The sequence below is a fragment of the Grus americana genome, chromosome 7 (genome assembly GCF_028858705.1).
Source record: "Grus americana isolate bGruAme1 chromosome 7, bGruAme1.mat, whole genome shotgun sequence".
In the NCBI taxonomy this organism is placed as follows: Eukaryota; Metazoa; Chordata; class Aves; order Gruiformes; family Gruidae; genus Grus; species Grus americana.
The window spans coordinates 15,389,171-15,416,339 of NC_072858.1; the positions used below are offsets into that span (position 1 = coordinate 15,389,171).

A 27,169-nucleotide genomic window follows, 5' to 3' on the forward strand; every position below is an offset into this window, starting at 1 on the left:
AGAGTTTGCATAATATGTATGTTAAGGAAAAATTACTGAGCGATTACATGAAAAGTGGGAGGCTGAAGGAAAAGGAGTCATTTACAGCAGTTTGAGCTGTATGTGCACAGTAAGCCCCTGAGCCATAGGCTGAAGGGAAAAACCGCTGCACTGAAGTCAGTGATCTGTACTGGGATAAGAAGTCCAGTGTTCCCTATGTTTGGAATCCAGGAAGAGTGTTATAATTGAACCCTGGTAGCATGTTTCAGCCTCTGATTTGTGAGACCTAATTGTTTTGAAGACAGATCCTACAGTTGTCCCAGGAACGTACTCTCAGCTTTCCCTAAGTGAGGTATTGGGTTGCTTGATTTGCAGTTTGTGAAAATGCTTCAAGAGTCTTTAATAAGACAGCTCAATTACTTTTATTATAGTAAAACAGGAGCGCAAACCACTTTTAATCATCCCCATATGTGCTTGTGAAAATGTGACCAAAATGTCTGAAGGTAATAGAAGCTGAGAAATTGTGAAAAGCACTGGTTATGACAGCAACTGCATGTTGCCCTTCATGATTCTGGTGCAATAGAAGAGCTGACATTTTGTGGGCTAGTTGAACCCTGGGAGATCCTTCTCGTGGCTGCACTCCGAGTACCACCATAGTTGCCTCTTTATTTTACATATTCATCTTCTTACCATGGAAAGACTTTCAAGAAAAACTGCCAGTGACAAAGTCACTATTATCTTGTTTTAAGTGTGGGGAACAGTGGTCTGGGGTATAAGGAGGTGTAAATGCTAATGCTGTGGCTTTTAGCCATTGTTTTGGCTTAATTAAAGCTTACAGCTTTTAACATTTTTCTTATTTTCAAATGAAAACAGACAAAAAACTTTTGCAGAAAGTTATAAAAGTATTAATTTGCTCTGAGCCATGCTAGTCTCTGTGGTAAGTTTGAAATTAGCCAGGATTTTTTTTTTTTTAAACGGATATTCTTGTCTCTCAGGTATATAACTGCTCCATAACTGGTAAATCTGTATTCATATGTTAGGGTTTTTAAAGGCATATTATTTACACAATTCACTGGAATGGCTCCTTTGAAAGCTGGGTGGTGCTCTCATGTAATTAGGTATTTAGTATGCCTTGTATCCACTGTTGGGATGAGGGGGAAAGAAAAGAGAAAACAAAGCCCCACAAAAAACTGCTAAAATAAGTAAAAGAGGAGTTTTCTTGCTCCATTTTTTCAGGTTTTTTTTTAAGTTGTATCATATATGTTTTTCTCAGATAAGAACCCTATATGATCAAATGCTACCCAAGCTAAAAAATGAAATATGTATGGCAGGTTTTTTAATTGTGAAAGTACATAATATACACTGGAAATTTGTTTTCCTTTTTTTATCCCTATATCACATATAGTTAATCAAAGAGAACACCTCTCTGAACAGTACAGGAAAAAATGAGATACCTTTTCATTTTTATGTATATGTGAGAGGTTGAAAGGATGAAAAGTGGACGAAGAAAAGAACAAAAATCACTTTTTAGCCAGAAGTAAATTTCTGGAATTGTTATTAAGTTTCATGAGACCAACATTTGTAATGTAAATAGCAGCTGCCTTATCTGATATGTTTCATACAATGTATTGCATTCTGTGGTGACAGGAATAGTGCACATTGGACACAATATGAAAGTGATGTGTGTTATATTTTTGGCATTGGCTTAGTTAAATATGTGGCCCAAAAAAGTACAAGAGAAACTGAGTGGGATTGAAAAGTATTGGGATTTGTTCTCCCATTTGTTGTGTTAGATTATGAAAATAATTGTGAATATTAGGAATCTTGGTAACATCTAAACATGTGTTTGATAAAGGATTGTAAAGGATCAAAATTCCTAAGGCGCGTTTCCTGAGAATTAGATTTTAGAGAGCATGCGGGGAACAGTATTGCGAAAGAGACTTTCAGGGAGAATTGGACTTGCCAGCCATCCCATATTTGCTTTCTAAGGTGACAGGTTTTCCCCCTACTTTTTTTTCTATCTCCCATATCAAGCTCAGACCTGGTGTATATAGTTTTAATACTCTTCAGAGCATCCCTTATGTTTTATCTGCTCCAGTTTGGGTGGTAGAATTTCTAGCACTTCTTTTCCCCTTGTCCTGTTTTTTTGTAAGAGTTACACCTTGTGTTTCTGTTTTTCTTTGTACAACCTTATCAAGTTCCCTGGCTTGTGATCAGCTGGACCAACCAGAAAAAGGCCCATTTCTCTTAGTCTTTAAACTCTTCAGCTCTTGTCAACATGTGCCATGTTCTATTTATGCTCCTTAATGAAAATATGGGGTGAGCAGGATCTTAATTCCCATCTCCCAAGAGAAGTAGAAATTGTTATTGGTTTATCTTAGGAGTTCAACTGCATAAAACACTGGACACTGTACTAGAAGGGAAATGATTCTGAACTAGGGAAGGATTGAAATACATCTGGTTAGTAGCTGAAATTAGTATTATGTAAAGTTGACTAAAAACCAGCCCTTGGAAAAAAATTGGCTTTCCTTTCTGGCTTTGTCACTAACTTGTGAAGATGTGCAAAAATATATGTTAGGTTGCCTGTAAATCAAAGGCATTTTAGGCAGGCAGGTTATCGTAAGGTTGAGTGCAGGGTTCAGGCAGGGATAATAGGTTATTACACTTTAATATGTTAAAATGCACCATGATTAAAGACAGTAATTCTGTACTACTGTCTAATTAATTTCTCCAGTGTTTATAAAGAAAATATCTCTAAACTATTTGATTTTTTAATTGTTTTTTTTTACAGTGAGTTCAGTACAGTGAATTTGTATTTTCACGCCTGTGCACTACAGTTGTAAATTGTAGTCCAAGAACTTCGGGTTTTTTCCCCATGTAGAGCCACTTAGTTTTACAGGACAAGGTGATATATTTCTGACCTGTAACACAATTTACTAAAACTGTGTTAGTTACCCCTGCTATATTGTATTTGCTGAAGGACTAGAAGAGAACAAATTTGATAAAAAAACCAGTCTGAAATGGTATAATCTTGTAATCCAATAGCAAATAAAGTAAATAAGCAATTTTTACCACTGGCAAAAAATTAGCCATTGAGTGTGTATTAAGATTTGTCTTTAGGACATCAAATAATTGGAAGAGAGGGTAGGCTATTAGAGGTAGAACATCTTATGTAATCAAAAATGTTCTTACAATATAGTTACAAGAATAAGTGAATAGGTTAATATATGGCTTCCCTTCAGCTCACAGTTACTGCCCACTCAGCTCAGCCAGTGACTCTGAATACTTTTAGCCTATTTTAATTCAAAATAAGACAAGCCCTTTTTAATCACCAGTGGAGCAGCTGGTACCAGCTTCTGTCAGGAGGAAGGTGCTGGTCTTGTTGGAAACACTATTCCCTGTATTTCTTTAGTGGGAAAATATATTTCAGGGTTCAGGGAGTGGGACTTAAAAATCATTTGGAAAAAGAAATTTTGTTTTTTGAGTGGCATAACACAGGGAATTATTTGCAAATGTGAATTAAAGATGCTTAGCTTTTATAAATTAAAAGCTTTGTGTCTCTGGGTCCGAAAGTTGTGCAGACATCCGAAGTATTAATGCAATCAGGAAGGTAGAGAGACTGCTGCATCCTGGCCCGGTACTTAGCAAGCAATATCAGCATTCCCATTTGGCTGTAGTCCAAATGCTGTGCCTCTGTATCTTTGTTTTGAAGAATCAATGTAGATTGACTTGAGTTCAGGAGAGGATTTTGTCAGTCAGCTTTCAAGTCATGAATGTTGAGGCCAGTCCCTTGTTTGTGGAGCTGACAGTACAAAAGTGAGTGTTTGACATGTGGCTTGCTCAGTGGATGGGCATGGAGGCTGTTGAGATTTTTCAGAGATCAGGCTGTAAATGAAGTTGTTCTGTTGGGTCACTCATCTGATTTACACACAAGCTGTTTCTATTGGAGCACCTGGGGCCTTTTGTTCATGCTTGTGAATAAACCTCTTTCAGTCACCACCAGTAATTTAGCGTCTCTGCTTCCTTCAGTAGGTAAAAGGCAAGTACAGGAATGACATTTTCTCCCACACTGTGTGCGACTTCACACTTATTTTTAAGACAGGTAACAGAACTGTGTCAGCAATATAAATTTTGTTATATACTGGAGGAGATTCAGAAGTCATCTGCGGTGTTAGTAATTTTTTACCGCATACTTCCTAATTCTGGAGTGCATGGGCAAATAATGATATCCTCTGTAGGTGCAGGGAGTTCTACAGCATAGACCTCCAATGTTTTCCTTTGCTATTGTGGCAATTTTAGAGGAAGACATTTCATTACCTTGTGAGTGCCCTGGCACAATGGAGTGCTGTGCCTGCTGTTTGTAATGACTCTGACTTGGGCCATAATCTCACACAGACTTTGAGGCAGCAAGGTTGCCTTTCCACTGACAGAACGGTCCTCATTTTTCCTGCCTCTGTGTCTTTCCACGCTTCTGTCGGTACAAATATTTAAAGTAACCTCTTTTATCTTGTCAATCTAACTTTAATGGCAAGCGGTTCTTTGAGTTCATTATCACAGCACAAAAACTTGAGCCAGCACAAGGGATGGGAAAGCCTGAGAAGAGGCAATAAGTGGTTGGAATGAGACATTGATAAGTTTGGAAAAAAACCAAAACCAAACAAACCAAAACATAACCCTATTTTTTCTTTGTATTATGTTATGAATCCTAGGATGGGTAATGGTAAGCAGCTGATGCTTACCTAGTGAATTTGCTCTGCATCATCAGAGGTACCATGTTGTAGTTAATCTCCCCTGTTACTGTGGTGCTCTTGGAGAGGGATAAACAATTTTAAATGTATTATTAAATCAGTGAAATGCTTAACCATAAATGCCTACTTCATATACATATATATATTAGGCTGATTGTCGTAACAGCTTTTAATAGCTGAAGTGATACATACTATATTACAAAGAAAAGATTGCTTGCATTTGGAAGGTTTTTGTTTGTGGGCGGGTTTGATTTCTGGGCGGTTAGGATGGCAGACAAGGAAGTATGGTTCAAATTTTTTTGTTGCTTTTTGTAATACTATGGCTGTAACTTTTTTGTCTTCAGGACGGGCGTTATCTACAAATTCATGTGGTATATAATATTGTAAAGTACTCAAGTTCTTGAGTTTCAATGTCTTTGTAAAGTGAAGAGGTTTTTTTTTTTTTTTAATGAAAATGAGGTGAGGAATTTATTTTAAGGTATTGTAAACTTCTAATAAGCACATTTGTATAGGTTATGTTCCCAAGCAGTCTTTTAATACTATTTCTGGACCAGCAGTGTAAATTGCAACAAAGTACAGCAACGAATGTGGTGATAGACAGGGTTAATCTCTCTGTGACTGTCTGCACAGTACCAGATTATGGATGTTGGTGATCACCTTTCCGCTCATTCAAGGATGGGTTACGTTGCTCCTACATACCAATTTAGTGCAAGATTGTGCAAGGTTTTCTAGCCCTCTTAAGAGCAGCAAGAAACGGTGGCTCAAAAGGCAGCTGTCATTTCATACCCATTCCAGCTGCCCTTTCCACTCAGATTTCCTCCCATCCCCCCTTTAAAAAAAAAGGGGGGGGGAAGGAGAGGATTGCAAAAAAGAAGAGTATGACTGTTTGAAATCTCTAGCATCTCATCTATCACATTTTACAGTTTTTATAGCTGTCTGCCAATTTAAAATATTTTTTTTCCTGCCTTACCAGTAATTAGACAAATGCAGCAGTGCTTATGGCTTCAAAAACTCTGTGGCTGGTAAAAGCAATTGGTATCATAATGCATCCCTAAATTTAATAGTAGTGGTATAAAATGAAGAAGCAACTGTCTATATTTCAGGGGGTAATGGATTTAACTATCAAAATGGCTGGTATTTTCCTTGATTGGCTGCTTTGGTTCCTTTTTTGCATTTGTGTTTGGAGTAACAGAATCAATTATGATAATTGTATTTAACAAATAACAAGGCAAGCAGAAACATGAAACTCTTATAAAGTGTCACCAAGTTCCTGTTCACCTTGGATTGCAGGTTTTTCCTTTTATCCCCTCTACAGACAAAAAACAAACATACAAAACCTTTTTTTTTTCCTGCTAGTATTACACTTAAAGTTGTCATTTTCTTTTCTGCTTCCCTTGCAAAATTGCTTGCTTTGTGTTGTGCCTTGAGAGTGGTTGTGCATGGAGAAGAGGGTCTGATTAATTGGAAAGAAACTTTTTATTACTGGAAAAACTCATACATTGGTGTAGAAAATGGATAAAAATTTGCTTTCTTGATCCCCTAGTGCCTTTTTCTTGCTACTATGACATCTGTAAAGCTTCTCCCAAGGAAAAGACTCACCAGGAATTTGTGTTCTCTTAAAGATATCTCAGTCTTTAAGGCCAGGTGCAGTTATGTTGATGCCATTTGGCTAAGCCTTGAAAGTTCCTGTAATCTGTGCCATCCTGTCTCATACAGTCCCATCTCATAGTTGTCCTTTTTCTGCAGTGCTCTATGCCCAGATCTCTGTGGCTGGGCTGCTCCAGCCTGGCGGACAGCATGCCCTCGCTGCGATGCCTGTATAACCCAGGGACTGGCGCACTCCCAGCTTTCCAGGTACTTTCTGTCTCTCCCCACTCCTTCTTTTCTCTCCCATCTGTGTATGTGTGCATCTCCTTTACTTGCTTGCTTTACCTCTGTTTATTCTGCTTCATACTGTATGCCTCTCCTGTATCATTCAGATCTCTGGTATTTAAACCCGTCCTGTCTAGCTTCAGGGCAGCTCAGTACCGGGGCATTTCCATTACATTGATATAATATAATTATTTTGTCTAAATTGGCTTGGTACCATCATCTTTTCCATTGGCTTTCAGTTGTGTCAAAAATATACCACTTAATTGTATTTGGCAAACAGTATCCATCACAGAGTCTCCAATCTGGCTGTTCATGCAGTGATTCTCCTCCTATTTAAATTTTTCTGTATGCCACTTAAAGGGCTGAGGGGGTGGGTCTATTGCCTTAGTGATAATTGATGCCAGCATTTGTTTACTTCAGGTTTGTTAGCAGTAGTCTGGACATTTTGACTACAGAAAATTATTGTGCAAGCAAGCTGTCAATCAAAAGGCAAATAAAGGAAACCTGTTTTTTCTTTGGTCTCTGAGTTTGTTAGATTCAAGCTTTTCTCTGTCATGAGACAGCTTTCTGCCAAACAAGTTTGTTCAGATGCTTTGGGCAACCAGTGAATCTTAGAAAATGCAGCCACTCTCCTGTGGGTAGAGAGTGAGGCAGCTGTTGGGTGAGTACCTAGAAACCTAGACAAGGCTTTCAAGCATTTTACTATGACATGTGGATATAACCAGGAGAGCAGCAGAGACTGGACTGCAGAGATGTTGTGTTCACGTTAGATACTCTGTCTCTGAGATGTTCTGTGTGAACCACAGTGACTGAGGGACCTTCAGAGTATCTCTGTAGACTGCACATTCGTTGGACCTCATGATATCATGAATGTTTACTTCAAGGTTTATGCTGCTGGATTACTCTGCTGATGACCTAACTTGTGGCAGAGACTTTTATTCACCAGCATCTTGCAAAACCAGACGTAATGAATAAGCTAGATTCCCTCCGAAACTTTCAATTCTTTTGGTGAAAGTTCATTACCTGCCTCTAAAGGACAGCATGCAAAGATGATTTTGAATTTGGCTTCTTGCTCCCAGGGCTAGGGGAGTACTGTGGAAATAATCCTCTCAGTCTCAGGGGAGGCTTAAGTGTCTTGCATCATTTTGCTGCAACTCTTTTTGCTGACCCAGCAGTAGCACTGATGGACTCTGGAAGGTGTCCTGCCAGGCCTCCTTTGCTGAAGCAAGCTTTTAGTGGAGCTTTCCATGGGGGGAGGGGGTAGACGACTTTTTATTAGTCTAAGAGGACTCTGGAGACAACAGGCAAAATTTAGACTCCTACTTCTAATCCTGATTTGCATAATTTGACTAAATCAGATGGGCCTAATTTTTGGGCTTTCTGTTGTTGAATAAATCTCAAATCTCTAAGCTCAGGTTTTAGAGAACCTTCGCAGTATATGGAAAGCAATTTATAAACTCAAATTGGGACTCCTTTCTTTCTACTTGAATTATTTTTGATTACTCGGAATAAGCATATATTACAAAAGAGAAGGGAAATTAGCCTCTTTTAGCTCAAGATCTTCTTGCTAATGATAGATATGAACAATAACTTTTCTGCTAAAGCAGCACATTGATATTTGGGGTCAAATGAGTCAGCTGCACAACCATTCACCGTATACTGCCTTCTTGGGAGAGTAGTAGGACTTTGACATTTGCATTCCTGCAGACTCTGAGAGACATTTCAATGTGTATTTAGTGACTATGGGAATTGGGTAAGTCCGCCCCACTTGCCATCTAAAATGGTATGTATACTGGTACTCTTCATGGCACTCTGCTGTGTTGAAGAACACATTTAGTGCCAATTGAGAGAGAAACTAAATTGCCAGAAAAAGCTTTTGCAGCAATGAATCATCTGTATTTCAGTCCATTTTCTTCACTGGGCTTTGATCCCCATTAACTTGCATGATTTGAAGAAAACTAGTCTCTATGAGGTATGGCTTCTGCATTTTCCAGTGCAGAAGTCTACATGGGAGTGGTTTGGAGCCTGCTTGAAGCTGTGATGTTGCAGTATATCATCGTTCTTAATGCTTTTTTTTTTTTGTATCGAATCTTCAGGAAAGCATTAAAGACTTTCTTGTAGCCCAGCAAATTTTCTCATACTAAGTTTTTTTTCTTTTTTCTGTAGCAAGCTTGAAGTAACTGGAGAAGCATATCAATGTTCTTTGCTTGTGGCAAAAGAGAAGATGCCATCTGGAAGGCTACTTAGTCACTGCTGAATTTGTCTAGTTATTTACATGCTTACCTTCAGATGCTCAGACAGAAATGTGGAAAGAGGCTCTTTTTGAATAGCTCAGTTAAAGCCCTGCTGACTCCTCATGGGAAACATTGGCAGATAGTCGATTTAGAGATGATTCTGTTAATATGTCAGATAACTTCATTTTTCTTCTTTGTGTGTTTTTATTACTGGAGACACTTGTGTGAAAACAGGATCTCAAATGCTCACGAAGCCCAGTTTATGTTGCTTTTAATAGTCATAGTTCTTTGAAAATTCTGACTCAGCATACTTGATGGGTGTAATTCTAGGGAGATTATTGTATTAATCCTTCCAGGTTTGCAGATGATCATAGTATTTCCTTAAATTTATTTCTGTAAGCTATTTTATAAATGAGAAGACTTAAGGAGTAATTTCATAGAATCATGGAATGGTTTGGGTTGGAAGGGACCTTAAAGATCATCTAGTTCCAACCCCCCCTGCCATGGGCAGGAATACCCTTCACTAGACCATGTTGCCGAAAGCCCCATCCAGCCCGGCCTTGAACACTTCCAGGGAGGCGGCATCCACAGCTTCTCTGGGCAACCTGTTCCAATGTCTTACCACCCTCATAGTGAAGAATTTCTTCCTTCTATCTAATCTAAATCTACCCTCCTTCAGTTTAAGGCCATTACCCCTTGTTCTATCACTCCATGCCCTTGTAAACAGTCCCTCTCCAGCTTTCTTGTAGGCCTCTTCAGGTACTGGAAGGTTCTATAAGGTCTCCCCAGAGTTTTCTCCAGGCTGAACAACCCCAAGTCTCTCAGCCTGTCTTCATAGGAGAGGTGCTCCAGCCCTCTGATCATCTTTGTGGCCCTCCTCTGGACTCACTCCAACAGGTCTATGTCCTTCTTATGTTGGGGGCCCCAGAGCTGGATGTAGTACTCCAGGTGGGGTCTCACAAGAGTGGAGCAGAGGGGCAGAATCACCTCCCTTGACCTGCTGGACACTCTTCTTTTGATGCAGCCCAGGACACGGTTGGCTTTCTGGGCTGCAAGTGCACATTGCTGGCTCATGTTGAGCTTTTCGTCCACCAACACCCCCAAGTTGTTGTCCTCAGGGCTGCTCTCAATCCATTCCCCACCCAGCCTATATTTGTGCTTGGGATTGCCCCCACCCATGTGCAGGACCTTGCACTTGGCCTTGTTGAACTTCACACAGTTCGCACGGGCCCACCTCTCAAGCCTGTCAAGGTCCCTCTGGGCGGCATCCCTTCCTTCCAGTGTGTCAACCACACCACACAGCTTGGTGGTGTCAGTAGACTTGCTGAGGGTGCACTCTATCCCACTGTCCATGTTGCCGACAAAGATCTTAAAACTGCACTGGTCCCAATAACCGACCCCTGATGAATGTCACTGGTCTCTGCTTAGACATTGAGCCATTGACCGCAACCCTTTGAGTGTGACCATCCAGCCAATTTCTATCCACCGAGTAGTTCATCAGTGAAATCCGTGTGTCTCCAGAGACAAGGATGTCATGGGGGACTGTCAAATGCCAAAGGTTATGTGTCAGGGTAATCACAGAGAACAGTCCAGCTCTTCCTTTTTACCTAATTGACACCCATCACAAATATCAGCTCTAGTTTAGATTGAAAACTTTTTGGTTCAAGAGTCATGCTTTTACTGCTTTGTCTGGAGCCTAGGCACCAGTGGAAAAGTGAAGAATTGTCTTGGAAGCTTGATTTTGCCAGGTCTGATACTCTATTTCTGTAACAGGCTCTAGCAGTCAAAGAGGAGGATTAACTTTTGTGGCAGAGGTAGCAGCATCTTGTCGAACACAGAAGTGTCTCTCTGGAATGCCAGAAATTCAAATTTGCTTTACCTGAAATGAAAGTCTTGATCATAAAGAGCTGCACATCAGGGCTTGTCAGATGAAGGAAACTACCTTCTGCTTCGTTTTGCAGGACTGAGGTGTGTCCTGCTTGGTCTTGGCAGAAAGCTTTGTCCTTGTTGAGGAAAGCATGGGTGTAGTGTGCTGGCAAACTGAAGTGAACAAGACCACGCTTGGGGTGGTGCATATGGCCATGAGGTACACTGCTCCTTTCTTTGGACTGACATTGCTTTTGGAGAAAGGTGAGAGCATGAAAGATGTAAATGGTCTGTAGTAATGGAAGCCTGTTGCACCCATGAGGAAGGGACGACCTAATTTCTCAAATGATTGTTACATCTGTTTTTTTTCTAATGTTTATTTTCCTGTTAGGAAGTGGAATGTTTAGTAAAGAAGCATTGTCAGTAAATAGAAACACTCATCTTTGTGAATTTCCTTCAGCCTGTTCATGTGGTTTTGCCTTAAAAGTTTACATTGTGTTTCTCAGCAGTCAAATATCAATGGGAGTAGTAGTAGTATGTTATTTATGGTCTTACAGGAGGCCAAAGCTAAAGTCTTGGGGTGAGCAAGCTGTGGATGCTCAGAAATGCATTTGTGAGAACTGCATTTGAAGGAAATTGTTTGGCGTTGGAGCCAATGTTTGCTGGTGTGCGTAGTTCTGTCTCTAATTGGGAGAGAGATGTGGTGTCCGGTCAGTAGACTCCATCAGTGTGGAGACGTGGCCGCCCTCAACCAAGCCTGCTTTGTATTCCCCCTCATGCTCTCCCAGCGGCCGCGCGAAATGTGCCCGTGGGCTGTTTACGGTGCGCCTCTAAAATGGAATCGTAATTTTGGTGACTAATAGCCAAAGCATGTGGCTCCAGCACCCCCCGGCTGGTGGCAGGCTCTCCCCTGGTTATGAATGTAGTTAGGTGGCCCCCAACTGTTTACAAGACAGCAGAGGTGAGATCTTTGATTGACAAGTCAGAAATGCATTAGATCATTCCCTCTGCCAGTCTCTGGTTCATGCTGTTAAAAATGTCAGCCTCTCCAAGTTTGAATGGCAGCCCGAGGGCCTCAGAAGCTTTTTGTTTTCTGAGATGGAAACACAAATTGGATGTGTGCCTGAGCGCTTCATCCTGGGCTGTAATTTCATCTTTTAGCTAAGAACCACAAGGTACATGAGCAAAGCACCCTGTAAACAATAATACTGGGGAAAAAAATAAACAAGGTCGTGTTTCTGGTACGTTGATCCACCGGTGTCCTGACCTCTATCACGTTGAACATCTCCACTCTGATTGCTGTTCCCTTTGGCATTACAATGAGAGGAGAGAGACTGACACGGGAGGCAAAGATTTAAAGTTGCAGTGTTGTTGCACATTCCTTGTATTGGCTATGAAATATTGAACTGCCACAATGTGACACCTGGTTTTTTAAGCAAAGTTTCTTGTTGGAGGTGTCTGGCAGCAGTTTCTCCTGTTTCTCCTAGTCTTACCACCTGGCAGGAGCAATTATAAAGGCATGAGAGGGGATATGAGAAGGAACAGAAATGAAGCCAAATTAATTGTGTAAATCTTGCACTTGACTCCAGCCCCCATCTGTGGTTCAGACTTTTGGGAGCTTTGCTGTAGAAGGACCAAGATGGTTGTCCTAGACAGGGATTTTTTAAATAAAGCAAATGCCCAGGGGCTAGAGAACAGCTTTGGTAAACAAACATATTTAGGGTTTATCCTCTTTTAAATCTAATGGCCTTGTCTGGCTGGTGGCATGACCTGTGCTGTTACTGGTGATACTGGGAAGCCCACTGAGCTCTGACAGCCCCGGGGTTGTGCTGCAGGATCGCAGCTCTCAGGCAGTAGCAATGACAAGAGATGCTTCCCTCCTTTCAGGTGGCAAAGAAATCCTTCTCCGTGGATCAGTGGAGATGGATTTGGGTTTTTTTGGTAGTACTTTACAATTTAGTAATTTGAAATCGGTATTTATTCTGCACCTGTATTGATTGTCAAAAGTTGCACGTGCTTTTATTAGTTCTTCAGTCAGAATATCGAGAAATGTGCCAGTATCTGTCACTGAGAAGTACCACCCCAGTATGCCCAGCATGATGATTAATTTAAAGTGCATTGTAGCTAAAAAGCCTCCCCTCCTTCAGCCTCTGCATTAATGATCTCGTTACTATGTAATGTGCTCTTCCTGGTACGAAGAGGGCAACGTCTTTAGCATGCCAGCATTAGTGTGGCTGATTAGTGTAAAAAAACCCAAAAAACCCCCAAAAAACCTCATCTGAGTTTTCTTTCCTCCCGTGTTCGAAGTCAGAAAGGTGTATAAAGCCGTAGTGACAAATGGCATATGCGGTGCCACATTGAAGGCATACAGGTATTTTTAAAGCTAGCTCCAGCTCCTCAGGATTGTGAACATCTGCTTGGAGGTATTGTAGAGCTCCACAATGCACTAATTGAATTACTCTTTCCTGGAGTTGCAGACTGCACTAATTGAATTAGAATCAGGCTGTGCGTGCGCGCGCACACGCCACCGCGCATGTGCCCGGGAGCGGAGCGGGGCGCGGGGGGGGGGGGGCCCGGCCATCCCGCGTACTGTGCTGCTCCCTCCCGGCCCCGGCGGGAACTGCGGGGGGGGGGGGGCGGGCGGGTGGGTCGTTCCCCTCGGCCCGCGGCGTTTCGAGCTCCTAACAAACCTGCTTCTTCATCTTCCTCAATATATTAAATTTCATTATTTTTTAAAATAACATTTTAGTGACTTTTCCATGCTCTTCCAAATAGTCTAACCGTTGTCTCATCTCGCTTTATACGGAGAGGGCATTAAGTGTCCCCCACCGCAGTCCCCTCACAGCAATTATCAATGTTTCTGTAGGGTTAGCACCAGCGTAGTCTGCTGTAAATCATTTGGCTCGGTTATCATTTTGAATTTGATGGCTCCGTGGGCAGTGCTTCAGAGGGAGCTGGTTCCACAAGATCAGTTTTACCTATTTCTGGAGAAGTGGCAAAGAGCTAATACCACATTACATAGTTATTTTAATTTAAAAATTAAAACATGGAACTTTACCACAAATTTGGGGAAGTTACGAAGTACTTTGTCGTCCAGCATTTAAGTCAGTGTTAGTTAAAATTCAGTGACTCTTGGGAAATAAATCATGGAGAGGTGGTTCTGAGGAACTTTAAATGCACGCCTGTATAGGGAAAACAAAATGAAATATTTCTTCTTTGAAATCAGGTATTTATGTGACCACATGCAAATTTCAGGGGGACAAACCCAAACACTTAAGGTATAAATGCACTTGCTAAATCTTAAAATTCTTAGCTTGAAGAGATACTTACTTTGCTATGCTGTGTCAGGCGGGTTTCTTTTTATTTCTTCTGCTTTCTGTTGGCTACTGCTTACATGGTGCATAAAAATAGTCAGATATTCATTCTTTTATAGACAACCAGATGACTCAGTTTTCCATCAAATTTCATCCATTTATACTCAGCTTTCTGTATGTTTGGTAGATCATTCTCATAAACCATATCAGAGATAAGATGGTATTTATTTTGCTTCACTGGTTGTTCCTTAGATTTTGTTACTTTTCAAATAGACAAAAATAATTTACTAGAATGCTCTGCAAACTAAGTAAAATTAAACTATGCTTGTCAAAATACATAAACAATACTCTGTGATGTGTGTGATTCTTTTTTATTATGTGTGTATCCTTGCCCTGTGTCTCGTGATGTTAAACAGAGCTTCTAATTACCACCGAGAATTAGCAAAGTGCTGCTATACGCAGAACTTGGGAATTTTCAATTTCATTGAAATTTGTTTTAACAACCTGCTGCCCCCCAAAATGGAAAGCAGATTTTTTTTAAAATGTATGAAATAGTTTTGTGTTGCATTTGGAGGAGGATTCCCAAATTTATTCATTAAATTGGTTTTAATTTTATTTAGGTTAGTAGTTGTTTCTCTGTAGCATTTTTATTTTTTGTATATATCTATACATATATAAGTATAAAAAAAATAAAATCAGATTGTCAGCCCTCTTGGCTTCCTTTCCAAGTAGTCGAGTAGACTGCTTCTAGTAGCAGAAATATCCAAGTAACTCATTTATCATGTGCAAATGTTTATTTGGGTTCATGTTTAGTTCTTAAATGATTGCCAATATAATTTGGTACCATTATGTAATTTTCTAAATTGTGTCTGTATGTAGTAAGATCAACCATCCTCCTTTTGCCTACCTTCTACAAAAATCCTCGTGATTTATTCTCTCAAAATACAACCATATATCCAGCAAACAAAGGAAGCAACTCTTCATTCAGCCAATAAAGCTGTGTACGTTTTTACTCTTTCAGGAATATGCCTTGCTCTTCTATCGCATCTTTGGAGTAATAAACTGTGCAGCAACCTTTTGATGTAGGTAATAACATTTGACCTTGCAACAGAGTACATTCCCTTGTTGAAATGAAGACAACTAACATGTTGATGTTTTGGGTGGTTCTTAATTTAAAAAAAATTATGAACAAATTGGTGTGTAGCATAAGACACCTACATGCAGTGCCTTCTTTTGGTAGAAGTCAGAAGTGAAGATGGTCGTGTTTGGGGAGATTGGGGTTGTCACCTTTAAAATAATGTAGGAGTGAGTTTGGTGCTGCATTAAGCTGTAAGTGGGAAAGAATCCATTCCATCCAGTGTATAAAGCGCTTTTAAAAACAATCTATTTCTAGAACCTAAATTGTCCTGGGACCAGCTCTTGATATAAAAATTCATAGAAACCTGTTTTTCTGAGTGTGGTAACTTCTTGCCATAGTGCTGTAGTGTTAGAATTCACATTGGCCAGGTTGTTCTGTAAATTAAACAGTGACAGCTTCCCTCGGGGGAACAGCCAATGTATTTATGATGATGTGCTGATTACACAAAATACACTGCAAGCAGAAAACAGCTGCAGAGAACAAACCTCTTAAAAGAATACAATTACAAATAGCACCCTCAGTATTTCTAGTGGTGAGAGTAAAATACAGCATGCTAATGCAGGCTTCTAGTTTGCTTCCAAAGAAGAAAAGAGATCTACGGAGAAGAAGCTGAAGTATGGTTGGGTGCACACGCAGTGCCAATATGGAGTGTCATATAATCCCTTTCTGAAGGTGAAGGGCAAGAATGTACCTCAGGCCGTCTTTTTAGCTGTCCTTGTTTCTTAAAATTTCTGCTTTGGCCAGTGGGGCATTGGGGCTCTCTGGCTTGTCGGTGTTTTGACCGCTGTGGTTCATACCCTCTGTCCTGGTTGAAAATTGAGATGTGATTAGATGACTAATAAATAGTTTGCAGTACTGGTCTGAAAATTATGAAACAGATTCTAGGAGGTGTCATGGGGGAACAACGTCCCTGGTTTAAGGCTGATCTTTCTTCTGCTACTAATTGTTTGCTTTGAGGGAACTTCTAGAAATAAATTTCAATTGTTGTTTTTTCCTAGACTGCAGTGTCTCATTTTTAAAAGGTCCTTGGCTTGTATGTGTAAGGCAAGGTATTGCACAGGCCAGTTTAGGATCCAGTTTAGGATATGATAGTAAAACTTGAAACAAAATGTTACAGGGAAGATAATAAAGGTGGGACTGTGTTCACAAACTCAGGACACAAACAGACCTTGGAAGAGACAGAGGTTCTTTCAACCTTTCTTCACATGGAAACAAAAATGAGAAGGAACTGGAATTGCTTTGTGTACTGTGGCTGTATGCAAGAGAGTAGTTTGAATAAGGACTGCTGTGGTGGGATTTTGTGTGAGGGCTTGTGAAAATCAGGAGAATGTGGCAGTGGCAGCTCCCACGGCTACTAATGTCTCATTTTGGAGGGCTGCAAATACCAAAAAAAAAAAAATATTAAAAAATTCTCTGAAACTCCAAAGTAAAATCCTTTTATGTCTGAGATGAGCTGTCACACTTTGTTAAAATACAACATTTTGCTTATGGCTGTGTCATGGATGGAGAATTCAAATATTGAGAATGCTCTTTTTATCGACTTTTTGAGAATCATTGATAGATAACTATAATGCCTTTTAAAAATCTGGGATTTCTTGTGTTTGGTGTCTTTGTTATGTTCCAGGACCAGTATCAATAAAACATGTTTCAAACACTGGGCAAGAAATCATCTGTTTAAAACGAAGAAGTGTTTCCCTTTCAACATATAGATCTGATTTTAAAGCAGATGGGTTAACAACATTGGCACTCTAATTTGGAAGGACTTTAATTTACTTGCTTAAAAAGAAGAATCAGGCTTTCCATCTATGGATTGCTGGCATGTACTAATAGACTGTTATTCATCTGTCTGTATTTTCTTTAAATCGTTTTTGAGCCTCCCTGTGTTGTCCTGCTCTGCTGACATGTATCCCATGTGGCAAGAAGGAGTTTTGTATAATCACCCTGCTTTAATCAATAGAATAATTGATAAACCAGATAAGATTTAAACTGATTACCTCCCCGAGTAGAACTCCCTGAGGGCCTTGGACTCTCTTAATTTTGACATGTATGTTGTGTACCCCGTGGATGAAGTGCAGTTTGAATTATCTGTTTTTATTTGCTTAATGACGGGGAGGGTGTTAAAGTCAAATGTTTAATTAACCCAGCAATGGGCTGCGCTGTCACTTACACACACATCCAGCTGATTGAGATATCTCACCGAGAATACTGAATAGGAATGATAATGTGGCACTGAGACGGAAGATTGCTTTTTCAATCCATTTGCTGGGTCACTGCTTTGAATGTCTTATTGGATGAAAGGCATTCAGCCTGGAAAAAAAATTCAGCATTTAAGTACATTTTGTTTTCCTGGCCCCTCTCCACTAAGAAGTTAACTAAAACAGATATGTTGTAGGTTTAATAAGCCATTCATGTTATAGCAAAAAGCTGCGAATAGAGGATCTCAATAGGCAGTGATCTAGAGCTGTATAATTTCCTAGAGGAACAAAATGTTTGCTAGCCCCAAGGTATCTGAAGACGAGATACTATACACACCTTTATCTTTCCTTCTTTGACTGCTTGACTACCCACCCTGTTTGATGGTCTCCATAGCAGGTCCAACTCTTCTTCCTTACCCAGCAGAGTGAGATTTGCAATAAAGTTTTGTAACTCCTTGCTCTAGTTCAAGAAAATGGCATTTCAGAGTTGGAATTATTTTGTAAAAGCAGAACCTAATAGTGAGCTTTTAAACTGAAATGTTACAGGAGGGGCTGTTGTGTTACCACATTGAAATCGGGAGGACCCAGGGGTTTGTTTCTTGGGTGGCAGCTGATAAAAGGCTGCGATGCTTGCTAGCCAAATGATATAATGTGTGGTGCCTAATCTGTAATTTTCCATTCTTTTTATTAGAAGATTATAAATTTTTTTGCTTGATGTGATGGAAGGCTGGGACATGTTCAGACTCATACCTTTTTTTTTTTTTTAATATCAGCAATGAGGTTTTTCAGCAGCACTGTATGGAAGTAAACCCACCATGTATTTGAAGTTAACTAAATTTGCCCCATAGTCCAGTGGTGGATGGTGCTTCCTGTAATGAATGTAGCTTTGGAAGCTGGAAAAAGCACCAAGGCCTGCATGTATGGACAAATTACTACTGTGAGACACGTCAGGGACGTGGAGCTATGTCACCTGAACTACTCCATGGTTGTTCTGCAGGTACTTTGAACCTGTTCTAGTCTGAAAACCAGTCGCTTTGGCCGCAGGGTCACCTGGCTGACGTTGTCTAAGACATATTGGTATGGGTGCCTCTGCATAGTGTGGTGTAGACAATATGCTGTGAATTCACATCGATCTAACACTGCAGTGAGATCACTGGGTAGCTGTTTCTTTAAACAACTGAGCTATTTCCATTCACTATTTTGGGGAGGAACTGTGCCTAAAAAGTTAACACAGTGTTGGACACAGAATTTGGGCTTTGTTCCCTCATGGTGTCATTTTGGCTTTGGGCAGACAGCTTCTGCTTCATGCCTTTGTTTTGTATCTCTTTTCCCCCTTTCCTGCAATGAAAACCAGGAAGGGAAAAAACAACAAGAAAAGCATGAAACAGCACAGTGAGATGAGGGCAGTGGGGCTGAATTTGATGGAGTGAGAAAGCCACGGGCTCTAAGGGTGGGGTGTGATGAAAAGTGGAGGTCTTGTCTACTTGACAGGAAAGCTCAAAATGAGAGGTTTTTGGGGAAAAAAAAAAAATAAAAATAATATGTATAGGTGATGACCAGGGATGGGAGGGGAAGGAGTTTTATAGTGAGACCAGTGAGATGGCATTGGTCCTTTGAGAGAAATAGTTATAAAAAGTTAGAAAATAATGCTTCAAGAAGGACATGAAATGTACAGCAAAACTAGCCAATTTTACAACCCATTACTCAGAGCACTTGCAGCTTCTATGCAGATGAAGCGGTAATAAATATTGTACAAAGAAAGTTAATCTGTATCTAGAGAATTTTAATAAATAAAAAGTTTTAAAAAACTCTCCCCAGATCCGTTGGCTCTTGCTAACTCTTGTTAGTACTAGAAATATGTTTTTGACATCTTTTTTGGATGTTGGCTTATGTTCAGAGTCTGTAAAAGCTGAGTTTGGGCTTTCCCCCCCCCTTACATGTAGGGGAAAAAGTAAAGAAAACATCTCATTCCAGCATACAAAAGCACTGATAAAAGCTATGATTCGGGGGAGGGAAGAATCCTGCAAGCTGAGAATGAGAGTGTATAATTTCAAACCTTTAGTACTTTAACACCCTTGAATGATTGTTGAAAATGAATTTTTTTAAAAGGAATGTAGCAAAATGAAAGCAACAAAAAAGCGAGAGCTGAGTCCTCATTGAGTCTGTTGTTTTTAAAAAAGCTTCCGTTGCATGTGAAATCCCTCTTCCTGAAGTATGTGTGGCACAATTCTGCAGTCTGGCAGAGAAATTAACCTCAGCTGAAACTGTTTAAAGAAGAATTTGAGCAAGAATTTAAAAGATTGGAGAAATCTTTACGGTTATCTTAAAGAATAGAAAGGGAAGAATGCTGGTTTGTTCAGTGTGGGGAGCAGATATGCAGGATAAATTGCTAGTAAGAGACAAACCAAAGCACATTGATTATAAGATTCAGAACAAGTCCTGACACTGGTCTTACATAAGTGGCCTGGTTGGATAGTTGGAAGTATACCCATATTATGTGTATCATAAGGCTAATTGGATGTTTTCATCCCTGCTTTTTTGGAATATGTGCTTTCTGTTCCTTAAAAAGATGTAGATAGCTTTGAACTACTATAAAATCTTGGAGTACAAGATGTACGCTATAAAATCATGCATAGAAAGTGCTAGCTATAAAAGCATATGTATACCTGTGAAGGTGCTGATCGATTTGTGCTATTTAGGAAAAGAAATTCTGAAACAGACCTGGCTGTGAAAAAATGCAAATAATAAAATTCAACTAGAGGTCCTTGAGGCTTCTTGAGCTCTAACCTTGTTATGAGGAATGAGGAAGTCGAACTGCCTAATGCAGATGTCTGTGAGTTACAAAAATAACCAGATGTCCTGATTAGCAGAAGCAAATGTTCTTCCCTTAATCCACGTGAAATTATATTCAAAGGCTCTCCGGATGTAATGCTTGTGTAAATAAGGCACCAACAAACATTGGAATAGAAAGGGCCATTGGCCAACTAGCTTGCAAGGCTTGAAAGCTTGAATATTAAAAACAAATTTACCACTGCTGACTCTCTTAAATTCACAGAACAGAAATGTTAAGCAGGGCTGCTTCCTGGGGAACGTGGAAAGGCTGTTCTCATTAGCCATATTTTCTCTCTCTCTCTCTCTCTCTCTTTTTCTCTGTCTCTCTCTCACTTGAGAAATGTGTATGAAGTGAAGCTAGCTTTTTAAAATTTCCCTAAATGGCTTGTTCCCAGCACCTGGATTTCTGTTTATTTTTTAACTACAACTGGATTCGTGCTCTTTAAAACATGTCTGTTCATCAGATCTTTGATATTTGTGCTGGCTTTTGGTATTTTAACATTAAATTGAATTTACTGTTCTTCTAGTAATGCTAAGACTCCTCACACCCTTAACTTAATCCTTTATAACCAATCAGTAATTATTATGTTAAATAACTTGATAACAAATTCTTCTTGACGTCATGAAGTTCCATTATCAAGTCTCATTGCTTTGAAAATGTATTTTTCAAATTATTGATTTGAATGAAAAGTAAGGAAAAATACAAAGGATCCAAACAAAACGTTGTCCTGGCTTTCAACTGCAAAAATGGTTGTTGAAACTTTTGTTATTGTCGGCACCATTAACATAGATGCAGATCAAACCGGGACTTGTGTGAACATGTGCGTATGTCTCCGGTTTGAGGGGCAGCGTTGTACTTTTCCATTTTCACTGCTGTCAGAGCTTCAGTTTTAAGAATTTAGCTTATAATAGGTACCTGAGCTGCTCAGGCATGAATTTGAACTTCATTTCTTTAAGCACCACACAAACATTCAGGGTTGGGGTGGAGAAATCCCTGTCATGGGGAGTTTATAAAAGTATTGGAGGAAAACCATCCAGGATTCTGTGCAGCTAACGGGATAATAGATAAATAATCGCCATACAGATGCGTATACCAGTCTGCAAAGCAAGCACTGAACTGGAAGGCCAGTTTAGCTTATTCCCTTTCCTTTCTTGATACTGGTCACTGCAAGGTAGACTGCAGTTTCTCTGCCCTCTCCTTCCGTCATTCTAATGCTTAGCCATAAACCCCTGGCAAAAGTACCATTTAACTTTAAACTTGTAAGAGCTGGGAAACTTGTCTGTGCCTTCATTCCGGGCTGAAGTCACCCCCTTGTGCATACACATTGCAATTTATGGTGTTCTCTAAAAGGATCTAATCTCGGTGAATGTTCAGAGCAGCAAATGCCAAAGAGGAATGGGGTCTGATACTTATCTCTGCATTTTCATTGCTGTGGATCTCCCTGTGTGTTACAGCTGTCATTTTTGTTTTATCTACTGAACAGGCAGAGAATTGCCTTCAAACTTGCAGCTTTCATACTTGTTTTTTTTCTCAAAGAACATTACTAATGTTAAGGACTGCTTTTATATACTGTAGTGACTAGCCAAATAAGCATGAATTTGAACATTTCGAGCCTCATTGTAGGAGTAAAAAGGAGAAGCTATCCTTAAATGTTTTTAGTGGATGTTAGACCCATATTTTTTTTAACAGTTATACTGCTTTCAGGCTGACATTGGCTATGCCAGGATTCATCCTAGCACTGTTTGAAATGGCTGAGATATTTATAAACTGACAGACAGCATTTATAAAATCAGGATGCTGACAGTCCCTTAACGATAACAATGGGCTTGGACTCATCTATCACTTACAAAGGTTATTGGAAAAGGAACGTAAGGCTTATGTGTGCCTCTAGTCTGACTGGCACTTATTTCCACACATCTCTCTCTTTCTCTCCTCCCTCCCTCTCCCTCCCCTTTTCAGTCCACTCTGCCTGACATGGGCATCAGGCAATCACAGCTAATTTCTCCATACCTTTACCCAATGATTCCTTGTCACATTCCCTGCAAGCAATTGATGCAGGTTAGAAGACAGCTAACTTTGTAGCATCTTGGGGCAACCCTCCCTCCCCCTCTCAAACAAGAGAAACATCCTGACTGCTGGCAGGCTTGAATTGGGAAAGAAGAACAGCATGCATTGACTGACAGACTTAACCTGGGGCTGGGCGGGGGTTAGACAGGCCTTCTGCTTCCTTTTCCTTTCATATAGCACCAGTCTGCAGGCAGAATGCTGATGTACCTACTTTATTCAGTGGCTTCCTCTTGGCTGAAACAGTATCCCTCTGTCCTTGGTGAGGAAGACCAAGTGCAGCGTGGGGACACTTCAAGAAACGTGAAAGAGGATGTCAGTTATTGTCAAGCTCTGATAAAATGCTGCGTTCACTCAGTGCACCTAGGAGCTTGAGGGTCAGGTCGTATCAACAGTTTGCACTGGAAAAGGGGAAATGCACTATTTCACTGGTGTGTGCTAAAGCATTTATTTTAATGTGGCAACAGAAATACTGAGACAGCTACTCTGGCATCCGGTTTGCCCTTGAAACATTTACTCTTCTGTAACTGTTTGGACACTCTGTTCCCACTCTATTATTTGCTTAGAGACCTAAAATACCCAAGTAGATTTCCTACATGCAGTTGGATCTGCTGATACCACTAAAAACACACCCTGCCCCAGCTTCTGTTCAAACTGATGTATATGCACGCAATGGCTAGAGCGAGACTTGATTGGCTTGAGGGGGTCTATTTATCAGGGAACTCGATTAAAATACAGACTGCACATGACATCAAATTTGTAATCATTTTTCCACAGCAAGCAAGCATTTTCTGTATTGGATGCAGGTGTTTAAAGCAATAGTGTGTTTTAAGGGCCAGTGCAGCACAAATTCTGGCCTTTGGGATAATGACAAGTGTTTTGCCTGCATAAACAATAATATATTTCCCCCCCCCCCCCCCCGCTCCCCGCCCCGAGGTCCACACACACCTAGTTTCCCTCAAGCTCATCATCTCTGTCAGGTTAATCAATAGGCACCGTATGGCAGAGGGTCAGTAATCAGTGTCATCGTGCCTTTAAATCGTGTTGAAAATTTGCTTAAAGCCTGGGCCAATTAACATCGAGATGATGAATGGATGGGTAGATGGGAAGAGCCTGGCGCTCAGGGGCTTTGTGAGAAGGAGATGCTCAGCTGTTGAGCAGCAGACACCAGCGAATAAAATCAGCCATTCATGTGAGCTCAGTCCACCCACTCTTAATGATAATGTCAATCTAGCAAAATATATACACATTGGAGTTGTCATGAGTTCATAAATCAAAGGAGTTTGTCAAAGGCATTCAGATTAACGAGGCAGCAGCAATAACAAGTCAAATTTGCATAGAGAATTGCCCGAATCTCAGTAAATTATGATCCTGTTTTTCATTTGATTATTTGCTAATGTCTCAAGAGGGAGAATGATTATATTAGCATGCAAAATCTACTCCAGAAGTAGAAATCCGAGGTATAGCAGACCAGCACACGATGACAATTAATCAGTTTCTGCATACGAGCATAAATGCGCAAGGCCCAGAAATGAACTCCTTTTTTTATTATTATTTCTCCTTGCTACTGATCCAAATGGTTCAGCTTGACAGAGACTTTATATTGCTTTAACAGTGTTCTGAATTGTGCCTGCAGGCAAGACATAGTTATGCAGCTATAACCAACCTATCCATCTGCCAACCAGATTGGAATTCTCCTATCCAAGGCTTCCATTAACCCCCACTGACAGCTCCAAACAGGATTAAGAATTTGAAAGCATAAAAAATAGTTGTGCTCTTCGCGTAGACACGCGCTTCTCCTCCACCCCCACCTCCCCACACTTGGAAAAAGGCTGCGTCTGTACTGTTTTATAATTAGTGCAGGGCAGAACAGCACCAAAGAAAGCCTCCCCCAGTTGGCAGGGGTTTGATTTCCACCACTATGAGTGAGGCGGTACTAAAGGTAGCTCTGCCCAATTGGTAGTCCCTGGGAGTGCATTTCTCCGTGTATTATATCTCATTCCCAGCAGTGTTTTGCTGGGCTGTGTACACAAAATACTGCATGTCATCTCCCATCAAATGCTTCGGTCTAGGGATTTCGTATGCATTGTGGCATGTCGTGTTTAGTGGTGGAGGAGGCTTCATGGGGAGAGTTAAATAGTAATAATTTTGTAGTGGTCTTTAAGACAACCTGCCATGGAGTTATATTCTGTTAATTACAGGCTGAAGTTTTAAATGCAAATCAGATTTAAAAGCATCTCATTACAGACAGTAGCCATTTTAGGAAAAATGAGCTATGGAGGGCAGAGCCCCTTTACAGGAACCTCCTGCTAGAGAGAAATTGTGAAGGTTACAAGAACTGTGAGCTTGGGTTTCCCGGCTTTTCTTCCCCATGCTTCTGCTGTCATTGTGTGACCTTGGGCATATAAAAAAAAATATTTTACCTGTCTGTGGAAAGGTGGGGGCAGTATTTATCTCACCAAGATGGATCAATTTGTGCTTTGGAGACTTCAGCACTTCTCATCTTAACTTGCTTGTACTTGTTCAAAAGGAGAGACCCCTGCACATGAGCGCAAACACTTTTGGCCGGTCTGGCTTTAGTCTACGAAGGAAAGCTTGCCTGCGGGATTTAAAAATTTTCCCTGATAGAAAGGACTTTTCAGCTTTCTGTATGCACTGGCTTTCTTCACTTCTTTCACCCTAACAAATTCCATCATTCCTCTACTACGTATCGAGTACAGTCACTGCAGATCTTTAATATTCCCAGTGAGTACACCCAACTTACCGTCTGGACACCAAATGCTTCTTTCCAGGTCTGTGCCCGAGACGTGTGTTTCGGTAGCCACGAGAGGGTGCTCAGAGCTATTCCTCCCTTTGTCTGCCTCTCTTGCGGCCGAGAGCATCACTGAAGTCCTGCTGAAGCAAACCTTATTCTGACCTTGCACGTGTTTATCCCTCCTCCCACCTTGTTCAGCAAGGAGAAATATATAGATGTACCGTTTCAGTCAATTACGTTATGCTCTTCCCATAGCCATGGCTAAGTGTTGCCCTATCAAGTGAAATTCACTTCCACGCAGCTACAGTTAGTCCTGAAATATGCAGGGTCTTGTACCTGCACCTGGATTGATGGGTTTCCTATTCCTGAGAAATGAGCGGGAGTTATAAACATCTGTGCTTTTTCTTAAGCGTAATGCTTTCCAGTCATTCCGTCTTCACCGAGCGTAACTTACTTGCCGACAAAAGTGCATGAGCAGCGCTCCTCTTTAATAGTCTGCTATCCGAGCTGCTGTGTTGGTGCTGTAGAATGGTGAGACGCCAAGCTGTGAACCACCATATGCACTTGGCAGTCTTTGTCTGGTCTTTGTTCAGCCAACCTCTTAGCCTTGCCACCTATAAAGATAATGAATGCAAAATGGTCCTCTGCTTGCTCTTAAAATAAGATGCTAAGCTTAAAGAAAAAGTAGATAACTTGATGCTTTGCAATAACTAGGAATTTCAAAATAAGGGCTGACAGTTCACCAGCAGCACTGATTTTTCCTGCTTTTTCATGTTTTTTGAGGGACGATCCTTAATGGCTTTAAAAGGCAAGAAGAATGCAAGATTTCACTGATATAGGAAGATTATTTGGAAGGGGAGATTGTTTTGGCACTTATTGTAGGGAAGTAGATGTTGAAAAAGTATCCCGAAATAGTAAACAACCCTCTCACTCCCCCAACAAAACATTTCTTGGAAATGTATAGTAACTCACCTCAGATTCTTACCTTTCTCATACTTGATCTTTTTGTCCAAAGCACAAAAATTAGAATCCTTACTTGAACTAACTACTTACTAAACTGTATTTCAATGAGTAGAAAAGAGCAGCTTTAATGTCTGACCTTCCTTTTTGGAGATAGGTGATTATAGCTTGTATGTTTTTACGATCACAATCCTTTCTAAGCTGGATTTAATGTAGTAACTTGGTCCTGGCTGAGACCTCATATGAAAACTTTTAAAAACTGGCCTTTTACAGCGATCTATCAGGCCTTTTTAGGATTAATTTCCATTATAAAACCCTGGTTGCAGCATCCCAGCTGTCATGGTGCCTTGCAAGTTCTATATCTTGTTTAAAAAAAAAAAAAAATCCAAAATCAGTAGTTGGTCTGCAAGCCTTGATTTACACAGAATCCCCCTGACCAGTTTATGACATTCCAAGTGGGGTTTTTCTGTTGTGTTCCCCCCTCCCCTTATCTGTCCTTTCTCAGCAAACAGCTTCTACCCCTGCCCTGCCTCCTGGCTGTACCTTTTCTTCCCTTTCATCAGACCAGCAAACCTGAGCTGCCTAGACAGTGCCTGATCACGCAGCACTGCAGTGGGCACACGAGCACACTGCTCTTCTGATGGCTTCCCGCAGCCTGCTTGCTTTCTGCTAGCCCTGCTCTGCCACGCTGGCTGTTCGCAGGGCCCAGCTCCTCCTTTGCCAACAGATGCCACTTCTGTCTCCTGAGGCGTTGGGCTGGAAGTTGGCTCTGCAAGAAGCCGGGCAGAGCCGTGCTCAGCGAAGGACAGGTTATTTGGGGGACAAGGGGAGAGAGGTACAGAATGCAAACTTCTGCCTTAATACGCACTCCTGAGCTTGATTGCAAGTAACTGGAAAACCACCCTTTTCCTGGCAGAGCTCTCCCTAAGCAGTTTTTCTGTATCTCTTTAAAACCTGTTTAGTTGCTCACTACTGAATGTGTGGGAATGTGGCCTAAGGCTATGAATACTGTGGTGATCAAACTGATTTTAGATGTGTGTGTGGGATTCCCCCAAAGCTGGCTGTCATTACTTTATCAACAGCAGTGGCTGAACCCGTGCAAAGGAACACGGTCTTCCAGAGTAGCTGACTTTGGCAGTGAGGATAGGATTCTCCCCACGTATCCAGCAGTTTTTAACCAAATGTTTGCTACAGACTATGCATGTCCTGAG

The 27,169-nt window shown here is 40.8% G+C and overlaps 1 protein-coding gene across 15 annotated transcripts in view; it reads left to right on the forward strand.

Annotated features, from left to right (window-relative positions):
• The window catches only part of BTRC (beta-transducin repeat containing E3 ubiquitin protein ligase), a 122,145-nt gene that overhangs the window by 21,600 nt on the left and 73,376 nt on the right, over window positions 1-27,169 (forward strand). For 8 of the 15 annotated variants that reach the window (XM_054831786.1, XM_054831788.1, XM_054831794.1 and 5 more), the window contains one exon: window positions 6,474-6,581. The exons of the other annotated variants lie outside the window; for them this stretch is intronic. In XM_054831786.1, coding sequence (XP_054687761.1) covers window positions 6,474-6,581 — 108 coding nt within the window. The remainder of the gene's footprint in view (window positions 1-6,473; window positions 6,582-27,169) is intronic. 15 annotated transcript variants of the gene reach the window in all.